The sequence below is a fragment of the Megalops cyprinoides genome, chromosome 4 (assembly GCF_013368585.1).
Source record: "Megalops cyprinoides isolate fMegCyp1 chromosome 4, fMegCyp1.pri, whole genome shotgun sequence".
NCBI lineage: Eukaryota > Metazoa > Chordata > Actinopteri > Elopiformes > Megalopidae > Megalops > Megalops cyprinoides.
Genome location: NC_050586.1, coordinates 44,153,391 through 44,167,502, shown reverse-complemented (window position 1 = coordinate 44,167,502; position 14,112 = coordinate 44,153,391). Strand labels below are relative to the sequence as shown.

Sequence of the window (14,112 nt, the reverse complement as noted above, 5' to 3'; positions counted from 1 at the left end):
GTTATTTATGCAACAAGCATTGATGGTACTCAAAACATTGTAGTTAAATCTGCAGTACCGTAGCCTATTGTTTGGATCAACACATACTTTTCTGTTTTCTATCCTGGTGAAACATTTCATTACTTTCACTTGAAAATACAAAAGAAATCTATGGTACTTCATGAGTCTGTCAATGTACCCCCTATAAGATCTGAATCTCTATGGGCAAGTGCAGTTCACATTTCATATACTTCATATGCTATAAGTGGTCTTTAGTTGAAGGGATAATGCTCCCCTGCTTACTGTTAATTCAGATGGCCACTTTCAACTTAAAATTCTTTGGTTATATGACAGAGCTCACCCTACAACCGGACTTGTTAAATGCTCAGTGTTACTGTTGGAGTTATAATGTCAGATAGAAATAATAAAATGTGGAATATGTTTCAGAGATTGGCATGTTTTCTTATTGCTGTTATTGTATTTTCGTTGTGGGACTTCTCCCTGGTTGCCATACCCCTGCCTCGGAACAGGTCTCTGTGGCCGGCATAAATCGCATCTTGTATCCCAGTTGCAGTGTCACACATAATTGTTTGGATAAAGCTACCTCTGATACTAGTATTTACTTTCATAGATAGCACTGTTAAGTGAGGTTGATTGCATTTAACGTCTTCTATATTGACATGCATGATCCATTCACTGTTTTTTATTGTAGCATGTGGGAGTCATCACTCTACTGTGATTACCTGCCGAAAATGGCTGTGACAAACAATCGTGATTGCAGGAATGATTATTTCATTCTGTAGCTGTGTCTCTGCTTATTGATAGAATAAAATAATTTCTAGCGTACTGTATATTTGAGGATGTTGACACCATGTTAGACAAAGCTGAATGAAAATGACAGTATTTGTTATTTTAACTGCATTCGTTGTTCCAAATGCAAATATATGAATGACTGATGAAACTGATAATTGCACATTTTGCTTTGAACTATAGTAGAGTACTTGTTTTTAAAGCTGACATATAACTGTTTTGGTAAGGTCTTAAATGACTACAGGCCAGTGGCGTTAACATCACATGTGATGAAGACCCTGGAGAGGCTGGTCCTCTCCCAACTTAGACCCCTGGTCAGACCAGCATTGGATCCCCTGCAGTTAGCTTACCAGGAACGCATCGGAGTGGAGGATGCCATCATATACCTGCTACACCGAGCCTACTGCCATCTTGACGAGGCCAGGGCCACTGTGAGAGTCATGTTCTTTGACTTTCGACAACTTTCCTTCAACACCATACAGCCTTTATTGCTGGGAGACATGCTCAGGTGCATGCAGTTGGATGCTCCTCTGGTGACCTGGATAACAGACAACCTGACCAACAGACCACAGTATGTGAAACTAGGGAGCAGTGTTGAGCAGCACAGGGGACCATCCTCTCCCCCTTCCTGTTCAAGCTGTACACCCCCGACTTCAGGTACAACAGAGAGTCATGCCACCTTCAGAAGTTCGCTGATGACTCTACCATCGTGGGGTGTATCAACGGGCAACAGGAGGCAGAATACAGGGGACTGGTAGACCGCTTCGTGGAGTGGTGCAGCCTGAACCATCTGCAGCTAAATGTCAGCAAGACGAAGGAGCTAGTCGTGGACTTCCGCAGGTACAAGCCTACTCTGACCCCTGTCTCCATCCATGGAGAAGATGGTGAGGTAGTCCACTCCTACAAATACCTTGGAGTGCACCTAGACGACAGGCTGGAGTGGACCGAGAACACACAGGCCCTCTACAAGAAGGGCCAGAGTTCGCTCTACTTCCTGCGGAAACTCCGATCATTCAACGTCTGCAACAAGATGCTGCAGATGTTCTATCAGTCTGTGATATCCAGTGCCATTTTCTACGTGGTGGTGTCCTCGGAGTGTGGTCTGAAAGCTGGGGATGCCAACAGACTGAATAAGTTTGTTAGGAAAGCCAGCTCTGTCATAGGAGGTGGAACTGAGCTGGACTTACGAGGGGCGATGGCAGAGAGGACGATGCTTAACAAGCTGGTGAGCATCTTAAACAACACCTCCCATCCCCTCCATGACGGGCTTGTTAAGCTGAAGAGCACCTTCAGTGGCAGGCTGATCTCCCCCAAATGTTCCACTGAGAGACACAGAAGGTCGTTTCTGCCAGCAGCCATCAAACTTTACAACTCCTCCCCTCTCTGCCGCAACATGGATCAGACTGACGCTTGATGCCCTGTGCTGTTCCCCTGTACACATATTCATTGCACAATTAACACAACTATTTCTACCTATCTCACTCTCTCTCACAGATAACTGGTTTAAGAATTGCACTATACAGTTATTATTATTGCTATGCACAAGTATAATAATAGCAGTGTTTTTCTATTGCGCACATTGTAAATTGCAATAATTTCTATCTTGTATATATTTGGGTCATATGTCATTATGTACTATGTATATATTCATTGCACAATGGACAATAACTTTTTGTGACAGATGTAACCTTTCTATTTATTTTATTTTATTATATTGTTGTGTTTGACTGACAGATGTAACCTTTCTATTGTTTTTTATTTTATTCTGTTGTGTTTGATTTGTGCTGGACGGGCTGTTGATCTGAGTGGATTACATTGGACCTTTTTCCTGAATGCCGAGGAAGTTAGAGAAGGAACAGTGATATATTGCAAAACATTTCTGAGCTGTGCTGATTTGAGTCTGGAACTGTGGTAGAGTTTAATTGACAGCCATGTCAATCAGTGGTCTGATATCAAGGCTCTTCCCAGATTAAATTGTATATGGCCCAAATATTTTTGTTCTTATGATGGTTTTATTCTACACAATGAACACAATACAGACACAGTTTTTGGATGCTGACATCAATACAAATATGAGTTAGAACAAATAGGTTAAACAGTATTCACTATTTAAAATACAGTGGTATGTAGTCAGTCTCATACTATAATACTTTGGACTCGAATAGAGGCAGTGCTCAGTTTTCAAGGCAATTTCAGGATGATTTTCAGCCATAAGTGTATACTGCAAAGAAAAATTGAGTACATGTTTCAGCTTGAAGCATTTCCTCTGTGGTAGGCATTGGTAATGCAATCACCCCATCAGTTAGAAGTTGTGAAAGCAGAATGGGTGAAATCTGTCTGTTCTGTTCTGATTACGAAACTACTTACGGTCTTTCTCTACAAAATATTATCAGAAATGAATAGATCCCCAAAACAGAACAGTTTTGCCCTTGTTATTTGCAGTGTAGGAATTAAACATTACTGGCATTTAGCAACCACTCTTGTTTAGATAAACATTTAGATATATTTATAACTCTGTATACATAGTAATTTAAAACGTGTGCTTATAATTTATATTTACCATCTATTGATACCCTCACCAGCACGCACTTGAAAGTCATCAGATTTCACTATATTTTGCTTATGCAAGGGGTGCATGCACTTGTCTTAATAATAGTTTGATAGGCTTTTCCATATTTTTAATATTTATACTATATATTATATTTTCTATGTAGTATTTTCACAAAAACAATGAGAAATCTCACAGGAACCATGTAATATCCCTTCTCTAAACATCTAGACACCTACACAATATACAATATTCCATGGAATGTATTTATATTAAGCCTCATAAAGATTAATGTTCATTTTTTAATGCCACAGCTGTGGCATTGCAAGGGATCTTGATGCCTGCAGGTGCATTTTTCCTCTCAAAGTCTAAAGGACTGTTACTCATTTATTGCTGGGGTTTAGGACTGTCATGATGGTGGAAATGATAGTATACCAAATGCAGTTGCATGTGTGACTGCTGTTGCACATTTCAGCCACATTTCAGTGTAAAGTTAATACAGATTTTACATTTTTACTGTACAGCTTAAAAGATGACTGTGCCATTTTGGTTTCAAAAACAAATGGACTTAATAATATTGAATGAACAGATAAATGTTTTGTGTTATACACAAAAAGGAGAAGATGGTCTCTCATTCAGTCAATGGGGAAGTTGGTCAACATGCTGTAAACATTGCAGAAGGACCATGCTGATGACATCCTCTTGCTGCACCTATAAGAACTGAAAAATAGCAGAACTGCTATAACAAACAAGACTAATTGTCACCACCTTGGAATTTTCCTGTTAAGTTTATAAAAAAAACTGCAGTGTTCTTTATTTCATTTCTTCAGAAATGAAGTTCAGCAGCTATGAAACCACCGGTGACAAGTTTAAGCTTCACAGCAAGAACCAGCGAGGAGACCAAGCGGGAAGGATGCAAGTATGTACCCTGGAAACCTGTTGAATATTAAATTGTAGAGGCTGTGTAAATTAAACCTGTATTCACTAGCAGCATGAGCTGATATAACTTTGTTACTACTATTGCTACTTCTAATAATGTACCATTAAAAATATAATACCTGTATTGTCTAATTAAACAGCAGAATAATATAGTAGTAGTACAGTACATTATTTTATAACTAGCAGCAGTATTATCTTTATTCACAATATTGGGCAACAGACTCATCCTTGTTTCCTATATCTGATCCATGTTTTCATGCAGAACTTTGCAGAGTGTGCTTACTTAATGAAGACCATGTGTGCGTGTCTGCTCATGGTCGTTCTTACGCTCTCTCTGGGGGTAGCTGCGGTGATCCTCACCCCAAAAATCAGAGCTTTAAAAGAAGAAGGAAGTGTGGAGAGGCTCATTGAAATTAGGCAGAATGTTAGCAATGACATCCAGGCTAAGTACAAGTACCTGAACAACATGCAGAAATCAAAGGTATGGCATTTGTACAGAGGAAGGGGTTTGTATAAGCATTTCATATGTATGTGTGTGTGAATGTGTTTCATACAAGTCTATATGCACATTACATATGTATGAATGTGCCCTTTCATGTGTATCTGTACGAACATTTCATAAGTATGTGTGTGAATGCACTTCACATGTTGCCTGTATGAATGTGTCAGGACTGCGGCTCCTTAGCCAGGTTTGTTTTTGTTTTTGTTTTCCCTGTCCATGTGCTTTTTTTCCCTGTGCTCCATCCCTGTCCTACTCTCCGCCCTGTCTCCGCCCACCTGGTCACCTGACTGGCTCCACCCGCCTACCTGCACACCTGAACCCCATCTTGTCATCTGCCTTGCCCTATATATTCCCCGTTTGTTTCATGGCTCATCCCTAGTTTGTCTGTGTTGCTACAAGCCGTTCTGCCTGTTCTGCTGATCTTTTGCCTGTTTTCTTGACCACGTTTTTGGATCTGATTTTTTGGTATTGATTGCTGTGCTTTTCTGGTTTTCTGACATTGCCTGTTTTGACCACGTTTTTTTGGATTCCCGTTTTGGCTTAATAAACAACACGCTTTGTGCACCCTGTCTGTCTGCGCCTGAGTCCCTGCCTGAGCCCTGACAGAATGTTTCACATACAGTATATGTCTGTGAGTTTTCAGCAGTATGGATGCGTGTGTGAACGTTTCACATGTGAATGCATACGTGTTTCATATGTGTTTGTGTAACAAAAGTCTGAAATATTTCCTAAACGGCCCCTCATAATTCTCTTCAGATGTGTCTCACTTATGTGAAAACTGTGCCTACTGCCAAGCACTGATTTAATGTCATTATATTTGAGGCCAGTCTCAAAATTCTATGAACCGCTCCCACGGGTGTGTGCACTCCATTGTTGTGATTTCCATGTTGCCGTCTTGCCGAACTGATCTGAAAGTACATTGACCTAAATGAAAAACTTTGCGAGATCTCGCATAACTTTTGCAACATCTACATCTACACCTTTTTTTTTCAATCATTTTTTTTCCCCTGCATGTCCCTTCTGGGGCTCCGTACATTTGCAATTGCTTAAAAAAAAGAAAACAAAATGGAGAATCTAGGGTGCACACGTGTATCCTTCATGATGCAAGTTACACAGTTATGCATGTGTGCTTTGTAATAAATCTCTTGCACTTATACTTGGTAATGCTCCCTAAATTCCCTAGCAGAAGGGAACCTGTCAATTAATAAATAATAAACAATGACATTTCATGCACCTTCAGTACACTTCCTAGTAGCTGTTCACTCACAAGTCTCTTCCATTTCTCCTTTAGAATTTTGTTCTGCAGGGAGGAGTGGTTCAGTGGGCCAGATACCGGGCAGACCCAAAGGATTATGGGTCCAAAGAGGAGAGGGCATTTGGTGAAAGTATCCACTCAAATGGTGGACACATGACTGCTTCCACATTGCTGATCAAACCTAATGGCTGCAGAGTCCCCCACTGGCACTTCAATGCCAATGAGCATGGCTACCTGGCCATGGTAATACCAGTGAAAAACACCAGGGCACTAGTATGTCAGAAGTATGTCACTAGTTATAATGCATTATGCACCAGTAATTATGACAATAGCAAGGTAACATTTAGTAAATCTGGTGGAAGCTTATATGTGTATGACAGCACAGGTATTAACTTTGATGCTTATTATTAGTACCATTCTGAAAGGTCACTATATTCCCGGAGCCTTGCAGGCCTCTTTAATGTCATGGGTGGCTCCACAGGGAACAGCATGGATTGGGATCTTGGATGCATCTCCGTTCTCAGTGACCTCCTACAATGTGACGGCAGGACAGGTCATCTTCCTGCCAAGGGCCACTCTGCACTGGATGAAGTGTGTAGGGCCTGAGAACTGTCTCTTCATCCTCTTTTTCACCACCAGTGAGGAGCTGGTCACTCTCGACGTAGATGACGTTTTTTATGCCACACCCAAGGACATTGCTGCTCAATCCCTCAAGGTACTGTATGCCCATAAAGATGTCTGTCAGTCCTCCCCAAGGACCCACTGATAAACTCACTCTAAGAGCTCTAAGAGGTCAGTAAATACTCAGAAACTCAACAGCCCTTAAATATCAATATCACCAGCACAGGGTTGGTATTTAAAAACATTCAATGATTCTACTGTATGCTAATTTTATTGATCTAAAGATAGTTGTTCAGCTCTAACACATTAAAACTTTAACCCTGCCAGATGTCAGTCAGCATTCTTAACAGCACTGTTATCACGCTTTGTCTTGTGTCAATCCAGCCCAAAGGAGGGATTAAATTTATCAACTCATTCAAGCAGCCCAAAGAGAACCAGGCTATCAACCTCCCTCCAAACCTAAACCAGCTGGTGCACAAAGCCAGCTATACCCAGTCCTGTGCTTTAAAGGTGTCCAGGTACCTTTATAATATGAGAGGTAATTAAACCATCCCCTGTTGCTTGCAAAAATACAGTTGTAATGAAAAAAGGTAGTAATGATCATCAGTGTTCAATAAAACATAATAACACTTAAATAATGTAGAGCTAATCCCATCTGCATGATAAATGAACAAAACATAATCCAAAATAGAGCATAGACCATTGCAATTGAAATTGAACGGTGCTAAATTTATTTGATATTTTTCAAGTTTAGGAATGATCAAAGGAAGGAACACTGGTTATTTAAACAAATAATACATTTATTATAAGCTGCTCAGTACATATCAATGAAAAGGAATGTGGATTTGAAAAAAAAATTCATAGCAATTTTTTGGTAGCAATTTTATGGTGTCATGGCAGTGTCATGGTGTCATATACAGTGCTGGCCAAAAGTATTGGCACCCCTGCAATTCTGTCAGATAATGCTCAATTTCTCCCAGAAAATGATTGCAATTACAAATGTTTTGGTAGTAATATCTTCATTTATTTTGCTTGCAATGAAAAAACACAAAAGACAATGAAAAAAAAATTAAATCAATTATCATTTTACACAAAACTCCAAAAATGGACCGGACAAAAGTATTGGCACCCTCAGCCTAATACTTGGTAGCACAACCTTTGGACAAAATAACTGCGAACAACCGCTTCCGGTATCCATCAATGAGTTTCTTACAATGCTCTGCTGGAATTTTAGACCATTCTTCTTTGGCAAACTGCTCCAGCTCCCTGAGATTTGAAGGGTGCCTTCTCCAAACTGCCATTTTCAGATCTCTCCACAAGTGTTCTATGGGATTCAGGTCTGGACTCATTGCTGGCCACTTTAGAAGTCTCCAGTGCTTTCCCTCAAACCATTTTCTAGTGCTTTTTGAAGTGTGCTTTGGGTCATTGTCCTGCTGGAAGACCCATGACCTCTGAGGGAGACCCAGCTTTCTCACACTGGGCCCTACATTACGCTGCAAAATTTGTTGGTAGTCTTCAGACTTCATAATGCCATGCACACGGTCAAGCAGTCCAGTGCCAGAGGCAGCAAAGCAACCCCAAAACATCAGGGAACCTCCGCCATGTTTGACTGTGGGGACCGTGTTCTTTTCTTTGAAGGCCTCGTTTTTTTTCCTGTAAACTCTATGTTGATGCCTTTTCCCAAAAAGCTCTACTTTTGTCTCATCTGACCAGAGAACATTCTTCCAAAATGTTTTTGGCTTTCTCAGGTAAGTTTTAGCAAACTCCAGCCTGGCTTTTTTATGTCTCTGGGTCAGAAGTGGAGTCTTCCTGGGTATCCTACCATAGAGTCCCTTTTCATTCAGACACCGACGGATAGTACGGGTTGACACTGTTGTACCCTCGGACTGCAGGACAGCTTGAACTTGTCTGGATGTTAGTCGAGGTTCTTTATCCACCATCCGCACAATCTTTCGTTGAAATCTCTCGTCAATTTTTCTTTTCCGTCCACATCTAGGGAGGTTAGCCACAGTGCCATGGGCTTTAAACCTATTGATGACACTGCGCACGGTAGACACAGGAACATTCAGGTCTTTGGAGATGGACTTGTAGCCTTGAGATTGCCCATGCTTCCTCACAATTTTGCTTCTCAAGTCCTCAGACAGTTCTTTGGTCTTCTTTCTTTTCTCCATACTCAATGTGGTACACACAAGGACACAGGACAGAGGTTGAGTCAACTTTAATCCATTTTAACTGGCTGCAAGTGTGATTTAGTGATTGCCACCACCTGTTATGTGTCACAGGTAAGTAACAGGTGCTGTTAATTACACAAATTAGAGAAGCATCACATGATTTTTCAAAGGGTGCCAATACTTTTGTCCGGCCCATTTTTGGAGTTTTGTGTAAATTGATACTTGATTTGACTTTTTTTTCTTTCTCTTTTGTGTTTTTTTATTGCAAGCAAAATAAATGAAGATATTACTACCAAAACATTTGTAATTGCAATCATTTTCTGGGAGAAATTGAGCATTATCTGACAGAATTGCAGGGGTGCCAATACTTTTGGCCAGCACTGTAGGACTTCTATAGTTACAGTGATAACATGGCTGCTCAGTACAGCAGCTTCTGTCTGTTTATGATTGCATCATCACCTATTTGCGTCATTACATCAGTTTGGGCCAGTGATTTAAGGGCATTTCTCTTCACATGGATAGTGTATGGCCCTTGAGATATTCTTACATTTCCTCTAGATAATAGGTCTCTATTATTCTAAGTGCACATGTCACAAATCTATAACTGTGGCATAGCCACAACAGATTTAAAACGAAGGAGAATCAACATATTTTCCTTCCTTACTTCACTATGATGGTAAACTGAGATCTGTAAAATGCCATCTGCTATTGAATATTTATTCATTCCCCTCAGCTTCCAAGCAGTACAAATACCCAGGTGGGATAATACAGTGGGCTCGATACACCAAGGACCAGTCCAAGATGTCAAGAAATGAGAAGATTTTTGCCAAATCCCTTAATGAGGTACTGTATCATTGATTACACATGAAAGGATTGTGGCTGAAAGGTGTTGCTAGTTTGAGGTTAACCACTTCAAAAAAAAACAAAGCTTTCCAATAGACTGGTACAGATTTGAATACTGCTGTGATCTTTAAATGAATCAAGTTGCATCTCCTGTATTGAAATATTCACTTTTCTCCCCTCTCAGCACAAGGACACAGTTACCATGGCCACCATGAGAATCTTTAGAAGAGGCATGCGGCAACCCCACTATCACTTCAATGCCCACACTATGGGATATGTGCTCAGCGGCAGTGGAAGGGTAGGGAAGAATATATAAATATAATATTACAATAAAATAATAATTCTGTCTTTCAAAACATAGCGGGATCTTCCTGATCACAGCATTATGTACCATAACTGGAGTTGGAGGTGGGTCATACTTCTGGGCTCAGTATAGATGATGGTTGTTATGGTCCTTTTCTAGGTCAATTTCAGTGTGAGTACAAAAAAAAATGCACCACAGGATTTTAAAAAATGAGAACATAGAACACATTGATGAAGAGCAGTTCTCTCTCTATTGCAGGTCGGTGTTATTGAGAAGAAAGCTGTTAACTTCCATATCAAGAAAGGCGATGTTTTCTTCTTCCCCCGAGGTACCCACCATTACATTATGAATGTGGGAAAGCAGGACCTGTTCATGGTCATTGCTTTTAGCACTAATGATGAGGTAAGCATCAGTTAATGCCTTTGGAATGTGTTACTGTATTTAGTGTAAAGGAATTGATATGCAGTATGTAACAGTGTTTACTTGATTCTCTCATTACAGCTTCAAACACTGGACATGAACATCTATTTCAAGTCCACAGCAGACTTCATTTTGGCACAGCTCTTCTTGAAGAAACAAGAGGAGTTTCGCAAAATTCCATCCTTTAAGGAGGACCAGGACATCAACTTGCCGTAATTCAGTATTGCCAGCATGAATGTTGTGCATTATGACACTCTTCATAAACAAAGGTGTAGCAGGACCAATATAAGACATTCTCTAGCATGTTATTGTTGGAGGAAATCAGCTGTAACCAAAATGTACTTAATCAGTTCTTAATTCAGTATGTTCAAAAGTAAGAGGCACCTCACCGGTCAAAACTGAAGCAGTCTGTGGCTCCTTTGTATGACCTTCATATGACCCACTTGGGAATTTCTTTTAAATCTGCATTAAATCTAATTCATTATTGTGATTAAATCTTTCTAATTGATCTCTTTGCATGCCTTTTTATAGCACTTGCATCAGGTAATTGATATTTACATTTACATTTACATTTATTTATTTAGCAGACGCTTTTATCCAAAGTGACTTACAAACGTGCATACAGCAAGTATAGCGACAGTACGGGGACAGGATGTGTACAGTTCCACAGTGAGACAGTTCTCAGCTGAGAGCGAGGTCATATTTTGCCATTGTTTTATCCTGTGGAGATTCCACATTATATGGGCCCCAGGGAGTAATGTGGCATCTCAACATTCTAACGGTGATCCAAACATTGTATTGCAGCTATTGTTTTGCAGTACTGCAGCTAGCTATCTACTTTATCAAGACAAATGGAATGCATGGTAAGCAGCATGCCCTTACTGTATTTTTCCCTAATTGATGATTGACCTGGCTTTTTGCACATTATACAGCACAAAAGGAAATGTATAGATATTAGATGTCAATAAAATTAAAAGTTACATAAAAGATGTACATCTGTTTAAAATGTCTCCATTCAGAGTATCTGTAGAAATTGGAATGTGCGAATTTAAGCATGTGCTCTCTTCTGGGCTCAGCTAATTGATTTGGAATGGACTTGTAAAAGGTTTAGGATGTGGATGAATGATTTCTTTAAAAAGCAAGAGAATGTTATCAATGCATTCATCATGTTACGACCTGTTACAGAACACTTTGTTGAATTGCTTACAAAAGTGATGCACTGCTGCAATTGTATGAGTGTTGTTTTTAGCTTTTTCCCTTCAAGATAGGACTTGAACAAAGGCAGATATCCTCATAAGTGAGAAATGTTTTCAATCTTAGCGGTAAGTTGTAAAAGGAACAAAATTAAGATGGTTATGAAGATGAATGAAGATATAATGAAGATATATTGCATCCAAGCAAGAAGGAGACTTGTGATAGAAGGCATGGAGAGGCCAGCAATCACTTTGAAGGAGCTACAGAGTGGAGTAAAAGTGCTCCAGTCAACAATATCCAGCCCCCCCCCCCCCCCAAAAAAAAAATTACTGTTATTGTTTCAACTATTATTTCAGCAAAAGATGTAATGAATTAAATAAATGTACTGAACATAATGCAAAAGGTGACTCTACCAAATATCAATGTGTGGGGGGTTAATACCTATGCAAACAGCATATTTCAGTTTTTCATTTTTTCTTAAAAATATTTTCTAAAATAAATCCAGTGTCATCTTAAAATAATTCATTTTGAGTTTCAGTGTTTTAAATGACACCCACACAAAAACAGAAATGGCTATTTGTGATATTGGGCAGTAACTGCCATAATTTGCTCCCAAGTGGAGGAAGAACGAGGAACTAGAGGCTTTAGCATTTAGCTCTTGTTCCCTGGAATTCAACACATTCTGACCATTGTGACACTAATTAGTGATGGTGGGCCTGCTGTGTTACACCACTTTATTAAAGGTCAGGGTACAAGCAAGCTGCTGTGAAAGTGTTAGTTACATGAGTCTGTCAGCACCTAGATAGGCTTCTAGAGTAAGATGGAGCACCGCAGGATTCCTACCTGCTGGATGGCTTTTTCCATAGAATACAGGGGCTGGATAGTTGATACTGAGTACAGTACTCCTTACTTGTACATGAGGTCTTTGAATGAAAGTAGGTTACATCCCTTTAGTAGTTTCTGTCATGGGGATTTGAATTGGGTTGTGCCTTCCTTTTATTGCAAGTGTAATTGTTTTGTGCACACACATCATTCAAGGGTAAAATCTAAACTTTATTGTTTCCTCAGCATTTGAAGGCAACATGGATATCAATGTAATCTGTATTTTTATGAGTATAATACTAATTGTTATGATCTTTTGCTTTATTTTGAAGTGTAATTTTCTATGGAATCTTGTGAAATGGTTGAGTAATGTGAACTAAAAAGGTAACCTAACTGACTTGCTTCAAAACTGTACATTTTTCCTCATACCGTGTGACAAGTGAGTATGACACAGGAACAATGTATACATGAATCAACACAGGAGAAACAAGAGTGAACCTCAGTGTTGTATCCCTGTGTCTCCACTGATTCCTACACCTTCGTACTGTAAAAAAGGCATCTATACAGTTACACACTTATTATGCCAGTTTTCCATCCCAACATACTCAATAGCATTATCAACCAAAACCTTAGTGCTAACGAGTAGCACAGTGGTTAAGGTATTTGTTTTGAGCGCGTACTGAGCTCTACAGCCTGGGATTGACCACAGCCATGTCATCGAACAACACTAATAAGAACCCACAGCAGCGGAACAAATTGTCCTCGTTCCTCTGGACAAAGGGGTGGGTATGTTGACAAGGGTTGCTTGTCTTCATCAGGCTCCACTTGTCAGTGAAGCCCCAACTATTCTCCAGTTGGCACTTAGCTAACAGCAGTGTGTTTGTCAATTTGCAGTGTGAGAAATAGTCACGACTGATGTGTCAGTGTATTGCAGGATTGCATTCACTACACCCCAACACTCATGCATGAGTACAGAGGTTCCAGTAATGAGACAGACATAATATATACAATACAACTGGCAATTCCAAAACAGGCCTGCATATCAGGGAAGAAACCTTATTGGGTGTTATCACACCTACTTTTGAAAGGAAGCAGTGCTCGAATGTATTTGCCTAACAAATGGATGTTATTTGCCTATTGAATGAATTAGATGGTACTCAGCCATTAGGTAAAGATAGACAAAATTAGGGATATTATAGCACTTGCTGATGATTATGATAGTTGTGCTGTGTCTCAATGTTTTATTTCTTGTTGTAAGTTTTATAGAGTTTACAGGAAATTACATACAGATGTTGATGGGGTTGTATGGCATAACTGACAAAGTTTGCAGATGGGAGCAAAAGTAAAGGAATGTTAGTCAAGGAGACATTTAATTTTATACACCGTAAAGTGGATTGTAGCCTGAAATGACATGATTTAAATGTGTTTTAATTATCACATTAATTTTATGTTGTGGCAGGGCTGTATCAATTATGAGTTGATGTGAAAGTGTAAAAGCTATGCAAATTAATGCTATGACAAATCACTGGCACCTTCAGGGTTAAATTGTCATCACATTACAGCTTTACCACAATGAAAACACAGTTCTATGAACTAACATTATTGGTTGGCAACTAGCTTTGCTGCATTGTTATAGTTTGCCACTGTAACATTTACTTCAATAAAATAATTTAATATTCACACACACACACACACACTGTATTA

The 14,112-nt window shown here is 39.6% G+C and overlaps 1 protein-coding gene across 1 annotated transcript; it reads left to right on the top strand.

The window, feature by feature from the left end:
- The first annotated feature begins 7,162 nt into the window (after nt 1–7,162).
- On the top strand, nt 7,163–10,827 carry LOC118777279 (nectarin-1-like). The gene is made up of 5 exons (XM_036528090.1): nt 7,163–7,192; nt 9,559–9,668; nt 9,853–9,966; nt 10,231–10,374; nt 10,474–10,827. The coding sequence occupies exons 1-5, from the start codon at nt 7,186–7,188 to the stop codon at nt 10,606–10,608; spliced, it is 510 nt and encodes a 169-aa protein (XP_036383983.1). The 5' UTR covers nt 7,163–7,185; the 3' UTR covers nt 10,609–10,827.
- Nucleotides 10,828–14,112: the final 3,285 nt, after the last annotated feature.

Excerpts from the sequence above, each read along its gene's own strand:
- LOC118777279 (XM_036528090.1), top strand. Across the intron at positions 9,967-10,230 it reads TGCTCAGCGGCAGTGGAAGG|GTCGGTGTTATTGAGAAGAA; the intron begins GTAGGGAAGAAT and ends TCTCTATTGCAG. Across the intron at positions 10,375-10,473 it reads CTTTTAGCACTAATGATGAG|CTTCAAACACTGGACATGAA; the intron begins GTAAGCATCAGT and ends CTCTCATTACAG.